The sequence below is a fragment of the Anneissia japonica genome, unplaced genomic scaffold, assembly GCF_011630105.1.
Source record: "Anneissia japonica isolate Jap-2015-1 unplaced genomic scaffold, ASM1163010v1 scaffold165_len1371125_cov188, whole genome shotgun sequence".
Lineage (NCBI taxonomy): Eukaryota > Metazoa > Echinodermata > Crinoidea > Comatulida > Comatulidae > Anneissia > Anneissia japonica.
Genome location: NW_022697648.1, coordinates 433,018 through 447,329, shown reverse-complemented (window position 1 = coordinate 447,329; position 14,312 = coordinate 433,018). Strand labels below are relative to the sequence as shown.

Here is a 14,312-nt window from a genome sequence, read left to right as displayed (position 1 = left end):
TTCATGAGCGGGCTTAGTGACTGCACAAATCCCACTTTTGACCGTGTAAAGCGATACTGGGACTCGCAGTCTGCAAGTCATAAGGAGGTCAGCCATTGAATTAATTAAAAAAAAAATTCAGTTTATGATGCATTTTTTTCAAAAATATGTATTGGGAAATAATGATAAATAAAAATAAACATAAGAAAAGATGTGTATAAGAGACAGGGGATGTACTGGGTTCTTTATAGTGCAAACGAGCCATTGTATACATTGGGCCTTTTTAACATTATTGATAAAACGCATTCTCATCAGTGGCGTAGAAAAATATTTTTCATTGGGGGGGGGGGTGATTGGCGTGTTAGATTCCCCCCATCGCCCGGGATCTACGCCTATGATTCTCACATAAACTCACGTAAACTTGGCAGATGCATATGTGTTGTTTTTAAAAAAAACCTTATGTAGGCCTACTTTGAATTTGTAAGTAAAGCTATCTAGAAAGCAAACTTTTCATAATCTAAAGCGATTGTGAGACCCATCAAATCAGACACCACCATGCCTTATAATGTGGTTCTTTAAAATGAGCAATTCTAAGATGTTTTTTTGAGTTTTGAGGCTGTTTTATAGATTATTTTGTGGGTGGCAATGCATCTTTTAACATTTACGTTCGCGGTAAGCTACTTGTCAACGCGTTTCAGAAAATATGCTTGAAACTCACTACTCAGCTAGCGGAGATTTATAACCGGGATTTAATCTTCAGGAAAAGATGCCCACAGAAATGATGCCGCCCTCAACAATGTAAAAAATTGCCAGAAGTAGATGGATATTTCATTAATTCCCCCACTATTACTAAAGTACTTAAAATGTTTTCATGTTATTATTAAACACCTATTTCTCAATTAAAATTATAAAGAACTTGTGGTGGTATTAACTGTATATTTCTTAATCTCTCTCTTCTCTCTTCCTGGCCTACTGAAAGAGACCTTTTCAATTATCTGGCAACCTTCCCCATGTGTTTTGCAATGAATGTGGTCTGGTCTGTGTCAAAAAAATGAAATCGATGTGGCTGAAACTTTAAAGTGTTTTATGATTAATAGAGCAGCTCGCTTGTAAATTATAAATCATGGTTCGTGGTCCTGGAAGAATTAAAGGAGCATCAACAACTAAGAAAAAAGCAAAGCGATGGAAAAAGGGCCAAAGTTGTGTGTCGAACCCAGCGAATCAAAGTCACAGACAGGCTGCAGTGCGCACCCGGTTCTTACCAAGCAAACCGTCCAATCGGGGTAGGCCTAGGCCTATGCCTACGTTACTTTTTAGGCAAAAACTAGGCCTAGGGGCCTAGACCCTAGCTAGTTACCGCAAAGGCGTACACTGTCTGTAGGCCATAGCAAAGTATAATATAATGCTAATATTATAGGCTAGGCCTAGCTAGGCTAGTAACTACTCTGATTCTTTTGAATTTTAATTGACATTGATTGAGCAAGGAGGTAGGCCTACTGTAGGCTAGGCCTACATTACCTCCTTGCATTGATGAATTGTAATTTGTAAGGAATTTTTACTTTTAACTAATTTGATATATGCTTACCACCATGCTTGGAGTTACTATATATATTGCCTATAGGTTCATCTAAACAAAGATGATAAGAAAGTCTGTTATTTAACAATAACAATTTACCATCCATAATAAAGCCCTCTTCTTCATGATAAAGGTGAGAAACAACTCCAGTCAGAATCAGAATCAAAATGATTTGTCCTCAGAAACTACAGCATTACATTTTAATAATATTAATATGAATGGAATTTTGTTTATTTGATCTGTCGCCTGAAATTATATTATCGTTTTATACACATTTACAACTTTTTATCATTTTGATTTTTCAGGCCAGAGTTTACTGACTAAGAAAAGTTTGGAAAAACACAATGAAAATTCACATGGAGATGACGTCATTGGTGATTGCGATATGGACTCGGAAGGAGGGCATACATTTGGCACATTCATGAGCGGGCTTAGTGACTGCACAAATCCCACTTTTGACCGTGTAAAGCGATACTGGGACTCGCAGTCTGCAAGTCATAAGGAGGTCAGCCATTGAATTAATTAAAAAAAAAATTCAGTTTATGATGCATTTTTTTCAAAAATATGTATTGGGAAATAATGATAAATAAAAATAAACATAAGAAATGTTGACAACATATTTGCACAAAATTTTCAACATTTGCACATATAATCAGTCAAATAATCTACAGCATCAAATACAGGACATACTTTAACTAGGGGGAAATTAAAACATTTTTTGATCTTTGCAACCGTTATTAATAAGCTATTTATATACAGTACTTTTATTTCTTTTCTTTACCCTATATAATTTTTCTGTAATACAAATATATTATTAAATTTTCAAGTGAATTTAAGATTAAATAAATATGAAATATGAAGAATTACCCTATATATAAAGTAGGCATACCTACATATTATGCTAAAATATAAAATGCAGATATTAAATATAAGTTTGTTTTGTACTATAAGGTGTGTGCAGTGCTAGCTGCTGTAACAGAAGTAATCCGGGAAAAAGGGGGCAAGGAAACAGAAACCGAGTATTTTGCAGCGCTTATGACAACACTGGACACTGTTGATGAAGATGATTCCAGGTCTGCTGTCCTTTATCTCCTTAATTTGGTCTTGAAAAGGTAAACCTGTCTGTCAATCAAAATCAATATTTACAGATAATAACTGCTAAATTATTTTAAATATTAATCGATTACTTTTATATATTTAATAAAGTTATTAGATTTTATTTAAAAAAATTAATTCACATTAGCAGATGCATACTGTAAACATTATACTGTTTTATTTATGTATATGTGTTTTAATTTAATGTTTGAATGATCCATATTGTTTTTACAGAAATATATCATAAATATTTTGTATGTATATGTTTATTTTTTATATATATTCAATATTTATTACGATTGTTACATTAATTGGTGTGGATTTGTTAATGATTTCTTTGAAATATTGTTTTACAGAGTTCCAGCAAATGTGATAAAAGTAAAGTTTTCAATGATTTGTAAGTGTTTCATGGAAATCTTAGCACAGAATTCAAACACAACTTCAATTGTCCGATCTTGTCTGCAATGCCTAGCAACGATTTTGCGAATTGTTGACATTGCAACATGGAGTGAGTCCTCTACCATGCAAGTATATCATGGAGTATTAAGTTTTACCACTCACCAAAAACCCAAGGTAATGTTTTCCTTTTTCAAAACAAGACATAAACAATGTTTTTCTCTGCCATGATTTGTTACCATGTACTGCTACCAACAGAAATTAAGGGGACATTTCTTCTTTCGCTTAGGCTAAAGACATTAGAAAATGCTCCTTTTAAAACTATGCATATCCAGCACAAAGATTATTTTTTATTGGACATAAGAGCATTACATTTTGGCATTTCAGGTACGTAAAGCAGCCCAGACTGCAATTTGCTCGATACTAAGAGGTAGTCAGTTCATGGTGTCAAGTCGGGCACCCCCTCATCACCCAGCTGCTTCTCAAACAGCCAAGTTTTGCATCCAACAAGTTGAACAGTGTGGAGGTAAGTAACACGAAAAACACACTTAACACCTCATACTTTATTTTTTTTTTTTATGTTGATGAAAGTTTTTAGATTAGTAAACAATATATTTCTAACATACTTGGCATGGTTTTGAGCAAAGTTCTGTATCCATCAAGTAGAAAAGTCAAGAGTTATGTACCACGCCATTGTCTTTTTTTTTTACTGTTGCGGGGTGTAAAAAAACGTTTAAAAAATTCTTTATTTTATTCATTTCAGCAAAGAGTATTAAAAATTAAAAAAAAAACATACAATGCAGTGTAATGCCAGGGAGCAGCAAAAGTGAAATAAACCACTGTCATTCACAGAAAGTGCTGCTCCTGACATGTTAATATAAATGTAAATCCTTTTGTTTTGAACACCAGCACCAGCCATTATAGAAGTGAATATAAAGATGAAATTTATCATTGAAATGTAATGTTTCTGACACAGGCACTGGGGAAGCAACAACAACTCTGCATATCCTTGGATTGATGAAAGATACATTGCCATGGTTTCCAAAACAGAGTATCAAGTCCTGCTGCGAGACGTTATTAAGAGTAATGACACTAAGCAACCCGGTATGTACCTACACCGCCCTCGATCTTATCAGGGCTACAAGCTCAAATATTACCAAGGATAGCACACATTTCAAATTCTTTCATGGAATTGCTCTGTAATATACAATGTGCACCAGAGATAAGAGTGTACCATTACTATGTGTATAGACAGTGTCCCGAAATCAACACTTCTCTCTTTTGTTATATGAACTACAATGGCGTGTGCTATTTTTAGTTATATCTTCGTATAATTTTTTTATGAGAATATAATATTTCATTTAAGTTATATAAATTTTTAAAAAAGTTTAAACATTGTAAAGTTTTTCTGTCAAAATTGAAAGAGAAACAGAAAGTCTTATGACCTTTGATTTTAAAATTTGCACCAACATAAATAGCAATTTATCATTTGGGTAAGACGATATACAATGTTTACCCTGCAGCTGGTTACTTCAGTTTCAATGCAGTGTCTACACAGCCTTTTCTCTTCGAAGCCAAAGGCCTCATCGCTCCCTGCAGACCTGAACGCTCGAATCATCAATGCTCTTTACGACTACCAGCCTGGTAGCAATGATGCCCAGCAAATGCAGGCCTGGCTTGCTGTCATGGAAACCGCATATATCTGTCTTGTCAGGTTAGCACACATGTCAATTACCTTTGCTGTCATGTGTTGTATAAGCGACATGACCAGAATTCAAAATTTGTGAAACAAAACAAACTTAAGACTTCCTCTTGTTAAATTGTTAAATTTACATTTTTATATAATTTATTTACATATATATATACATTTATGTACAATTGATATACATTTTGTATTTTTTATGGACAAGTTAATTAATAAATCTTTAATCTTGACTATAAAATAACAATAATGACAAGCAAATCCTAAATATTACCATTTTCACAATGTTCTGTTTCCTTCTAAAACTAAGCCAATTAGTATTATTTCAAATTTCTATGAATTAATTTATTAGTATTTTCTAATATTTGCTGCCATTCGTGGTCAGTTGGTATATATATTATATATATTGCATTTTTATGTGTTCCTCTTCAGGTTGGATGAACGTCTTTGTGTCAGTCATCTTCCAAGATTCACCACAGCGGCCATAGCTTGCTTTTTGTCAGATAAGTCTGAGGTAGCTGTTGCTTCTGCCAAGACATTAAAGGTTTGACAAACCCCTCCGACTCTAACATCATTGTTTTTGTCTAACCCCTCTGACTCTAACATCATTGCTTTTGTTTAACCCCTCCGACTAACTCTAACATCAACTCTAACTTGTATCCCTTGTACCCCTAGGTAAAATGCACCTTATAAATTCGTATATTATTATTTTAATTCTATTTTAATGATATAATCTCTGAATTCTTTATTTAGAAAGATCAATTATGTTATTAATACCCAATAAAACTGGTCAAAACAACTTGTTACACTTATTTACAAACATTTTACTATGAAAATCCATAAATTGGTTACCAACTAAAGGCCTGTTTACACTATGGAAATAACAATCCACAATAAAAAGCTAAAAAGCAGTTGTTCATATAGAAAGTAAAAGAAATTAGAGAAGTTTTCACACTAGCACGATTTGATAACAATTTATTGTGTGTAGGCCTATGATAAAAAAATATTTTCACAAATCAATTAAAATGACATCATAATCATAGTAGTAATCGTAATAATAAAAAGTTTTCACACGATTATGACGTTATTTGATTTGTGAAATAATTTTTTTTTTAAATCATCTACATGATAAATCATTATCAAATCATGCTAGTGTGAAAACTTCTCTTATTTCTTTTATTTTCTATATGAGCAATTGCTTTTTAGCTTTTGATCGTTATCGTCATAGTGTAAACAGCCTTAACTTATAGATAATTGAAAAGAGTATCAAAATGGTATTATATAAGAATCTGTTATTAATATTTCTTGATGGTATTCAAGATGAATCAATAACAAAATGATTAAAAACCACTGGTTGATTGTCTCTCAAATCTGTTATTTGGCAAGGAAAATATTTTATTGTTTAATTCTATTGAAACTGATTCAGTTATATAAATATAACAAGTATGAGATTCAATTATATTTTGAGGTATCTTAATTTAAAATACCATGGCAGGACACAGCTTAGGTGAGATAAAATGTACAAATAGCAAATCAAAATATGAATAAAATAGCGTTAAAATTATTAAGATAATATTAAGAATGACAGTAAGCAAAATTTACAGCACATTTTCACAGAATCACTCACTAAACAAAGAACTGAAGAAGTTTATAATAAAACATCAAATTGGATTTAAAAAGCCATATATGAAAGATATTATTGCAAAATTGTTGCTATATTTAAATTATAATTTTATTAGATTACTACAGACATTATACCATTCCCTACAGTTTTTTCATTTTGACATGGTCTTATAATTTGTTTATTTTATTCTGTTTTCTAGACCGTTCTAAAGGAATGTGTAGTGCCCTCTGTTGACTGGTTGAAAATAGAGTTTGCAAGTGGAGCAGTCTCACCAGTGCACAAGATGTTCCATACAATAGAGGGCGGCCTTGCTTACAGATACCATGCCTCCTGGGGTCTTGTGTTACAGGTTATTGGCACATTTATTGAGGTGAGAGAACTCTCGAAAGTCAAGATTTTATATTTTCAATTATATTTTTCTAGTTTAAAAAGGTACCAGCAAACTAAAATGTTTTGTATTTCTGTTCTAGATTGTCCTATACTTTATATGTATTGTTACACAAACAAGATTTTACTCTATTTAATGGTCACTGGTCTATATATGCTGTTAATTTTATATTTTTATATTGCAAAGAGTTTGGTTGGTTACTTTTTATCTAATTTGTGACTTGATGCAGTCATATGTAGATTAAATGGCCCACCAACCATTTATTGACTCCGCCCAATGAGAAGTCATCACGAACAAGTAATTCTTGATAATACTCACATTTTAAGTATCTTTATTTCAACCAAATTATAGCGATTTGTTGACACATAATATGATTTATTTTTTTATAGATTTTAGGAAAAGAATGTCACCACATGATGAGCAAGTGCCTGCAAACAATGGCAGATTTAAGAAGCACAAATCAGTTTCCTTATACCGTGGAGCTTGATAAGACAATGGGGTCGGCGGTGAAGCACATGGGGCCTAAGACCGTTCTCAGTGTGGTACCACTGCACATTAGTGGAGATGAGTAAGTGGAAGCATTAAGATTTCAGTACAAGTCAAATAACGTTTAGCTACTAGATAAGTAAATACAAAATCGTGGCTGGTACCTGGGAACTTGCGGCAACTACAGAGCAGTGCACCCAAGTTGGGGAATTATGCAGTACACCAGAGACAATAGGTAGTTTTTTTCTGTGCGACGTTAACCTTAACTTTAACTTTAGTACCCAACATGTACAGCGATAGCTCCGCCCCTTTTGTAAACAAATTGAAATATGCATGCGCAAACCCGTAACTAATGCACGTAAAGCGCATAAAACCCTAAAAATTAACATAGTCCACAATGCAAGATGAATAGATTATGACGTCATTCGTTAACATTAAGGTTAACGTCGTGCGGCGAAAACTACCTTCCTATTCATTGTAGATGTTATAATTTGATACTAGAGCATGTTATCATGTTATGTGAACACATTAAGTTTAACATTTAATTACCATTTAATTGTAATGTAATACTAGTTTTTTAATTGAAATGTAATACTTGATTTATTGGATAAAATCATCCTAGTTTGCTGCTAATACCATAGATGAAAAATATCTTATTATACACATTTTTTATATGATAAATTGTTTTATCTGGTCTTCTTTAAATTGTCATAATGTTCTATATAATTATTAGCTTTTGTGGTTTTTTTTCAGTGATAATTATGAATTTCCACGTAGTTGGCTGATCCCTGTAATGAGAGAAAATATTTGCAATACTGAACTGCAATTTTTCAACAGATACTTCTTACCTCTTGCAGCTAAATTGCGAACGAAGTGTAAGTAATATCTGAAATTGCTTTTACTTTTTTTTCTCTCATATTTTGCTATGTAATTTTATTTTTAATATTTGTTGGTTTCAAATACTATAATGATAATGCTGTATTTTTTTTCTTTTGTTATTTGATTTACTATAAAGCCAAACAAAAAAAACATGTTGCTTATTTGGGATTTAGGAAAAAGAAAAGATTGAGACACTTAAACACACATATTTGCATACTTTTGATTTTCCTAGAACTCACCTTAAATCTGATCCAAAGGGCTTCTTTGCCCAGGCGCCTGTGATTTGGAATCAGCTTTCACTTAACATCATTCAGTCTTCATGTCTTCACCAATTCAAGTCTCCCCTTAAAACTCATCTCTTCCAATAGATTAGTGGTCTTATAGCACTGTAAGACACCACGGGCGGATTGCTATAAGCGGTCTTTAGACAGTCTTTACGGTTAGCCGGCTATAATCGTGACGTCACTACTGGTCTATGATTATAGACCGTTGCTATACCACGGTCTAACCAGTTAGCCGTCTTGAATTTTAACGCCTGCTCGGAGGAGGCTTATAACGTCTTAAATCATTTTCATCAAGGCGTTCTGCTGATTAATTCAACAGTGCAATGGCAAGTCCTAGGCTTAGATCGTCAAAGTCGGAGAATCGAACGACGAATATTCCGCACGCTTCTCAGCGTCTGAAAATAGGTCTACGTTTATTTATGTTCATTTCGATACATTTGCGTGCATTGAGCACGCATGACATCGCCCCCAAACTTACGTTACCAGGGAGTGCTTGTTTGCATTTCAATACACAAAGTGGTCTTAGGGAAGACTGTTTTATAGCAATGCTGGCTTTATTCGAGAAGTTAAGACTACCAGTTATGACCGTTCCATAGCAATCCGCCCCAGTAAAGAGCGCTTTATAAATGGTCATTTTTATTATTAATTATTATTATGAATATATATTTATGCCATATGTAGACACACACATGAGATAATGTTTAGATCTAAGGAAATAATACACAAAGGGACCAGTAACATTTTGTTGCATTAATTGACCTTATAATATGTTTTGTCGTTACAGCTCTGCAGTTGACCCAAGCGGGTCGTGGTGTTGAAGCCAAAACATATGACATTCTTCAGAGTCAAATCTGGTCTTTGCTGCCTGGTTTTTGTAAGAACCCAACCGATTTATGTGCATCATTCAAAGACATTGCTAGAATACTTGGATCTGCTCTTAGTGACCGACCTGACCTGAGGAAAGATGTGTGTAGTGCCCTCAGGCACCTTATCGCACACAATATGGAAAATGGTAAATATATGTTTTCAGTTAGTTTTATTGGAAAAATCCAATCATTTATCTAATTTACTGTCAACCCCATTTATGAACACCCTGGGACAAAACAGTTGTCATAAATATTAATTGGTCGTAAATCTGAATTTGGGTCACCCTAAGGTAAATTCTAAATTCATCCCATATTTTACATGTATTTAAACTATATGTAGCAAAGACAAGTCAAACCAGTCACTCATTGCAAATCCTGTTTCTGAGATAATGACCAAAAATTCTGGAGTGTAAAAATTTTTGAAATATATTTAATTGCACTGAACTAACCCTTATATATCTATACATCATGCTATGCTGTTATTTTCCCAATTTTCATTGTTAAAACAACAATTTTTAACAATTTGGTGATGGTTTCAGCCTAAGAAATGCCAGAAAATTGTAAACTTTGAAGGCTGATTTCTGAAATATTGTTCTTTAAACAGCTGTATGTTTAAACTCCTGTAACTTCATAATGAAATGTTGGATTTAAATGATTCTTTTACCATTTTATAGCTCTCATTTTACTGTTTCACTCTGTATGTATTAATAACTAAAAACAGATTTTTGCGACGAGTGACTGGTTTGGCTTGTGTTTGCTGCAAATACGCTACAGTATGTTGTTTGGAACTGATGTATACCGAAAAAAAATTATTGCATAAACCAAGACTATATTTTTAATATAAGACCTTTATACAACTACACAAATGAAAATGTTCATAATTTTAAACCTTAATGAACATACAATCATCAATTATTTAATGGTGTACCTTTGCTTCACTTTTGGCCTGTATGCCAATTTTAATATAAGCAGTTAATAATTTATGTGGTTGATTCCTGTTAAACCTTTTGTCTTAACTGAAACGTCCACTGAATAATCTCATAAGATGACATAATGCATGCTCCATCCAGCTATTGAAATGCATGCCATTGTGCTGAGATTCAATATTTCAACATTAATTATGTCATCATCAAGAATAAATTCCTGATAACTAACATAATTAATGTTGAATCCCAACACGATGGCATGCATTTTAATACTTGGAGTATGTAATATACTTTCCTTTTGTTGCATATATTTAGATTTATTCAACTGAAATTTTAAAAGTGTATACTTAGTATGTATTTGTTATGTTATGTTAAAGTTATGTTGAAATATTTTGATAATAGAAGGCACTATTTAAATGCTTAAAAGGTTTGAGTTTGTAAATGTATTTTATTGAATCCAATTATCCATGTAATTTACTGTCAAACCCATTTATGTTCACTTTGAAACTGAACAGTTGTCATAAATTGGAATTGGTTGTAAATAAGAATTTTCAAACAGATCTAAAACTAAATGCTTTAATGCAGCCTAGGCTAGCTGCCTCTACAACCACATGCCTATTGTCTGGGATCAAGGCCAATTATTAATAATCATGGCCAACTGTTGACCCTCTTGTGAGACGTACCTAGTGTCACTGTGACACGGTGACGTTGATCTTCAAGGGCCTAGGGAGAATGCCACCTCGTTTTGTATTGTAAGTTAGGAAGTTTGTTCAAGTTAGTAATAATGTATTGGATTAAAGTCCTAATCCGTCTAATCCATTGTGTATTGTATTTCCAATAATAAAATCTGTCAATGTAATTAACGAAGTAAGTTTAATCTTAAGTAATTAAGATGTCACTCATTGCCAATATTGTATTTCTTTACTTGACATTTTCCTCTTGTTCTTTTCAGAAGACAACAAGGTGGAACTTGCGAGATTTGTCAAGAATTTTCTCCCAATCCTGTTCAACATTTACTCCAAGAGTAACCCCAAGGAAAGAGATCCCGACCATTTTATTGTCTTTGAAACAATCAAATCATATTTAATGATATCCGATAGTAAAGTATGTTCAAGGAAATTTAATAATTATATTTTATTTTTGTATATTATTATTATTTATTATTATATTTTATTTTTATTATATTATTATTCTTTAAAATTTTTATTTTATTTATTTATTTGTTTTTTATTTTTTAAATATTAAATTTAATTTTTATATATTTTTTTATGATATATATTAATTATTAGTTATTAAATGAAAATTGTTGAACTTTTGTTCTTAGAAAATATATTTACTCACTAGGAATTTTCTATTATTAAAGCATCAACATTCATCAGAATAATGATTCAAAGATGTTAGGCCTTATGGTCAATGACCTTTCGGATACTTGACCGTAAGCATCAGATCATGCTGATGGAAGGTAAAGCATTAATCAAATTCCTAGGGAATAAATTTTATTTTTGTTAGCAATGCAAGTTCAAAGGTTTTCATTTATGTGTCACCAAAACAGATGAACTTTCATCCTATAATATATTGTTATTTCTATGATTATTTATTATTTATATGATTATATAATTTGTATATATAATTTTAAAAATAATTAAAACTCTTGTGTTTTGAGACCTATTCATTCATCCACCTGTTTATCCACCCATTTATTCATCCTTTCATCCATCTGTCCCTCTCTCCATCCATTAATTAATTAATTTGTTATATTTTATATTTATAAATTTATGTAATTTACTTTTAGCTATTGATAGTTCCAGTTCACTTTTTAATAATATTGTCGGGTTTTTGCAGCTTTTCACTCATTAATTTTATTTAGTTTTTATTTATTTTTTTGTTGTATTTCCAAAGACCAAATAAATAATATTATTATTATTATTATATTATATGATTTTTGTTTATTCTGGTTATATATTTAATTTATTTTTTAATATTACAGATTTATGTGCTTATTAATTTATTTCTGTTACATTTTTTCAAATGCAATTTCTGCTTTGGTAATGTATATTAGAATATTGTATTAGCTTTTAAAACAAGTGGTTATAAATTGTGGTACCTTTATCGAAGACTACTTGTACATTTTTGTTGAGTTTTTAAAATAATGTAAAAGTTATAATACAATATTATAGTACTAATAGTTACTGATTTTAATACTTCCAGTTGACCTGTAACTTCTTTGATAAAGTATGCTCTAAACTGTCTGACAAAAGCTCAGAAAAGGCAGCTATCATGGATTTAGCAATTGCAATGGTAACTTACGTAGATGAGAACAGATTGTCTTCAATATATAAGATAATTACCAAACAATTTGAGGTGAGATTTGCTACTTTATCAATTTACATTTATTATAAGGAATTTAAATATATCTGGCTAAACAGAAGCAAGAAAAGTGATCTTGCTGTTTAAAAATGTTAATTTATGTAAGCAATTTTTAATTTTTTTTGTCTAAAATGTTTTAGACATTTGGGTAGTGTACAGTTTTAAATTTCCGTCTGTTACACTGATATCATTAAAATTACATTTAATGGTTTATTCTTTATTTAATCTTGTATCAGGTATCAAAATATCTTTAATTTTTTAACACAGGATGATGATCGAACTGTACAGAAAAAAGCCTACAGAATATTGGAAGAAATATGTGGGAGCAAGCTGGAATCGACGCAACGCTTCATCGACTCTCATCTGAGCGATTTACAAGAAGTGTTATTAAAGAGTTTGGCAGCAGCATCACCATCTTCAAAGGCAGTAGGTTGAATAACAAACTATTAAGCTCTATCTAGACTACTAAATTTTATTTGACATAGAAACTATTGACATCCAACAGTTTCTATGTCATGATGTGCCTATATATGGTCATGATGTGCCTATATATGGTCATGATGTGCCCATATATGGTCATGATGTGCCCATATATAGTCATGATGTGCCTATATATGGTCATGATGTGATGTTATCATGACCATATTTAGGCATGTCACATGATTTTGATAGTCTGGACAGGGCCTTAAGATGCCCAAGTATGACGTTTGGAAATCAGGGCCGTGTTATTGGGAATTAACTTTTTTTTTTATTGTAAGGCTAGGCCTAATTTTCAAGTTCAGTGCCAAACATTCCACAAGCCCTTGCATTTTGGTTGGTATGGTTGGTTGGTAAACACAGAGCTAGGTTAAGGTATCAAATTTATTAATGAAAGCTAGAAGTGGACTTTTGAAATGCTGTACAAGTAGTCTGGTGCATTCTTTGTAAACAAAAAAAAAATTACCACCAACAGACTATCATATTTTATTTGACAAAAAACATGTGACATGCCTAAATATGGTCATGATGACATCACATCATGACCATATATAGGCACATCATCACTATATGTAGGCATCCAACAGTTCTTGTCAAGGAACATTTGATAGTTTGCACATGGTTTAACAGATATCATTATTAGACAATTAGAGATGATTTTTGGATGGAGTTAGTAGGAAAAGGAGGATTTGAGGAGGAATGATAAACATCAGCATAACAATAGCGAAGGTATAATTGCTAAGGTTTGTGCAAACCCAGCTTGCAAGTAGGAACTGATGAGAAAATAATGAACAGAATAATAATGATTTATTCTTTTTTAATGCACCAATTCCATAGAGATATGTTCAGATATTCAGTACAGAACGATTTAAAAACAGACACACTTAAACTACAGCAATAAAATTGATGAATTCAAGTTAATGAACCGGTAAAGATAAACGTTCAAGAAAAATATGCAATGACTGGGAACAAATGCATGGCACAAACCCAATTACAGCATGACAATAATAAATCTTCTAGAAATATTATTCAAATCATACAAGGGAACATACAAGAAACACCAATGATTTGACATAGATATCGTAAGTTCAAACATACGAATACAATAGTAAGAATAAGTGGGATTTAACTGGTAGCAGTAGTGGAGCCTGTGTAGAAAGGGGACTTAATCCCCATTGTAGAGAGAAGGTTAAGCACCCTGTTGGCTGGCAAAACTGCTTAAATGTGTAAGATTTTTCTGTGCACTAGCCCTTCACAAGAGCTTACC

General features: G+C 32.1%; 1 protein-coding gene across 2 annotated transcripts in view; it reads left to right on the top strand.

Annotated features, from left to right (window-relative positions):
* Positions 1-991: 991 nt before the first annotated feature.
* Positions 992-14,312, top strand: part of LOC117102273 (RRP12-like protein) — a 28,617-nt gene continuing 15,296 nt past the window's right edge. For both annotated transcript variants that reach the window (XM_033242504.1, XM_033242505.1), the window contains exons 1-15: positions 992-1,262; positions 1,861-2,060; positions 2,507-2,667; positions 3,007-3,223; positions 3,434-3,572; positions 4,023-4,150; positions 4,570-4,760; positions 5,181-5,292; positions 6,572-6,742; positions 7,150-7,328; positions 8,000-8,121; positions 9,194-9,421; positions 11,154-11,305; positions 12,410-12,562; positions 12,836-12,994. In XM_033242504.1, coding sequence (XP_033098395.1) covers positions 1,103-1,262; positions 1,861-2,060; positions 2,507-2,667; positions 3,007-3,223; positions 3,434-3,572; positions 4,023-4,150; positions 4,570-4,760; positions 5,181-5,292; positions 6,572-6,742; positions 7,150-7,328; positions 8,000-8,121; positions 9,194-9,421; positions 11,154-11,305; positions 12,410-12,562; positions 12,836-12,994 — 2,472 coding nt within the window. In that variant the 5' untranslated portion in view covers positions 992-1,102. The remainder of the gene's footprint in view (positions 1,263-1,860; positions 2,061-2,506; positions 2,668-3,006; positions 3,224-3,433; positions 3,573-4,022; positions 4,151-4,569; positions 4,761-5,180; positions 5,293-6,571; positions 6,743-7,149; positions 7,329-7,999; positions 8,122-9,193; positions 9,422-11,153; positions 11,306-12,409; positions 12,563-12,835; positions 12,995-14,312) is intronic.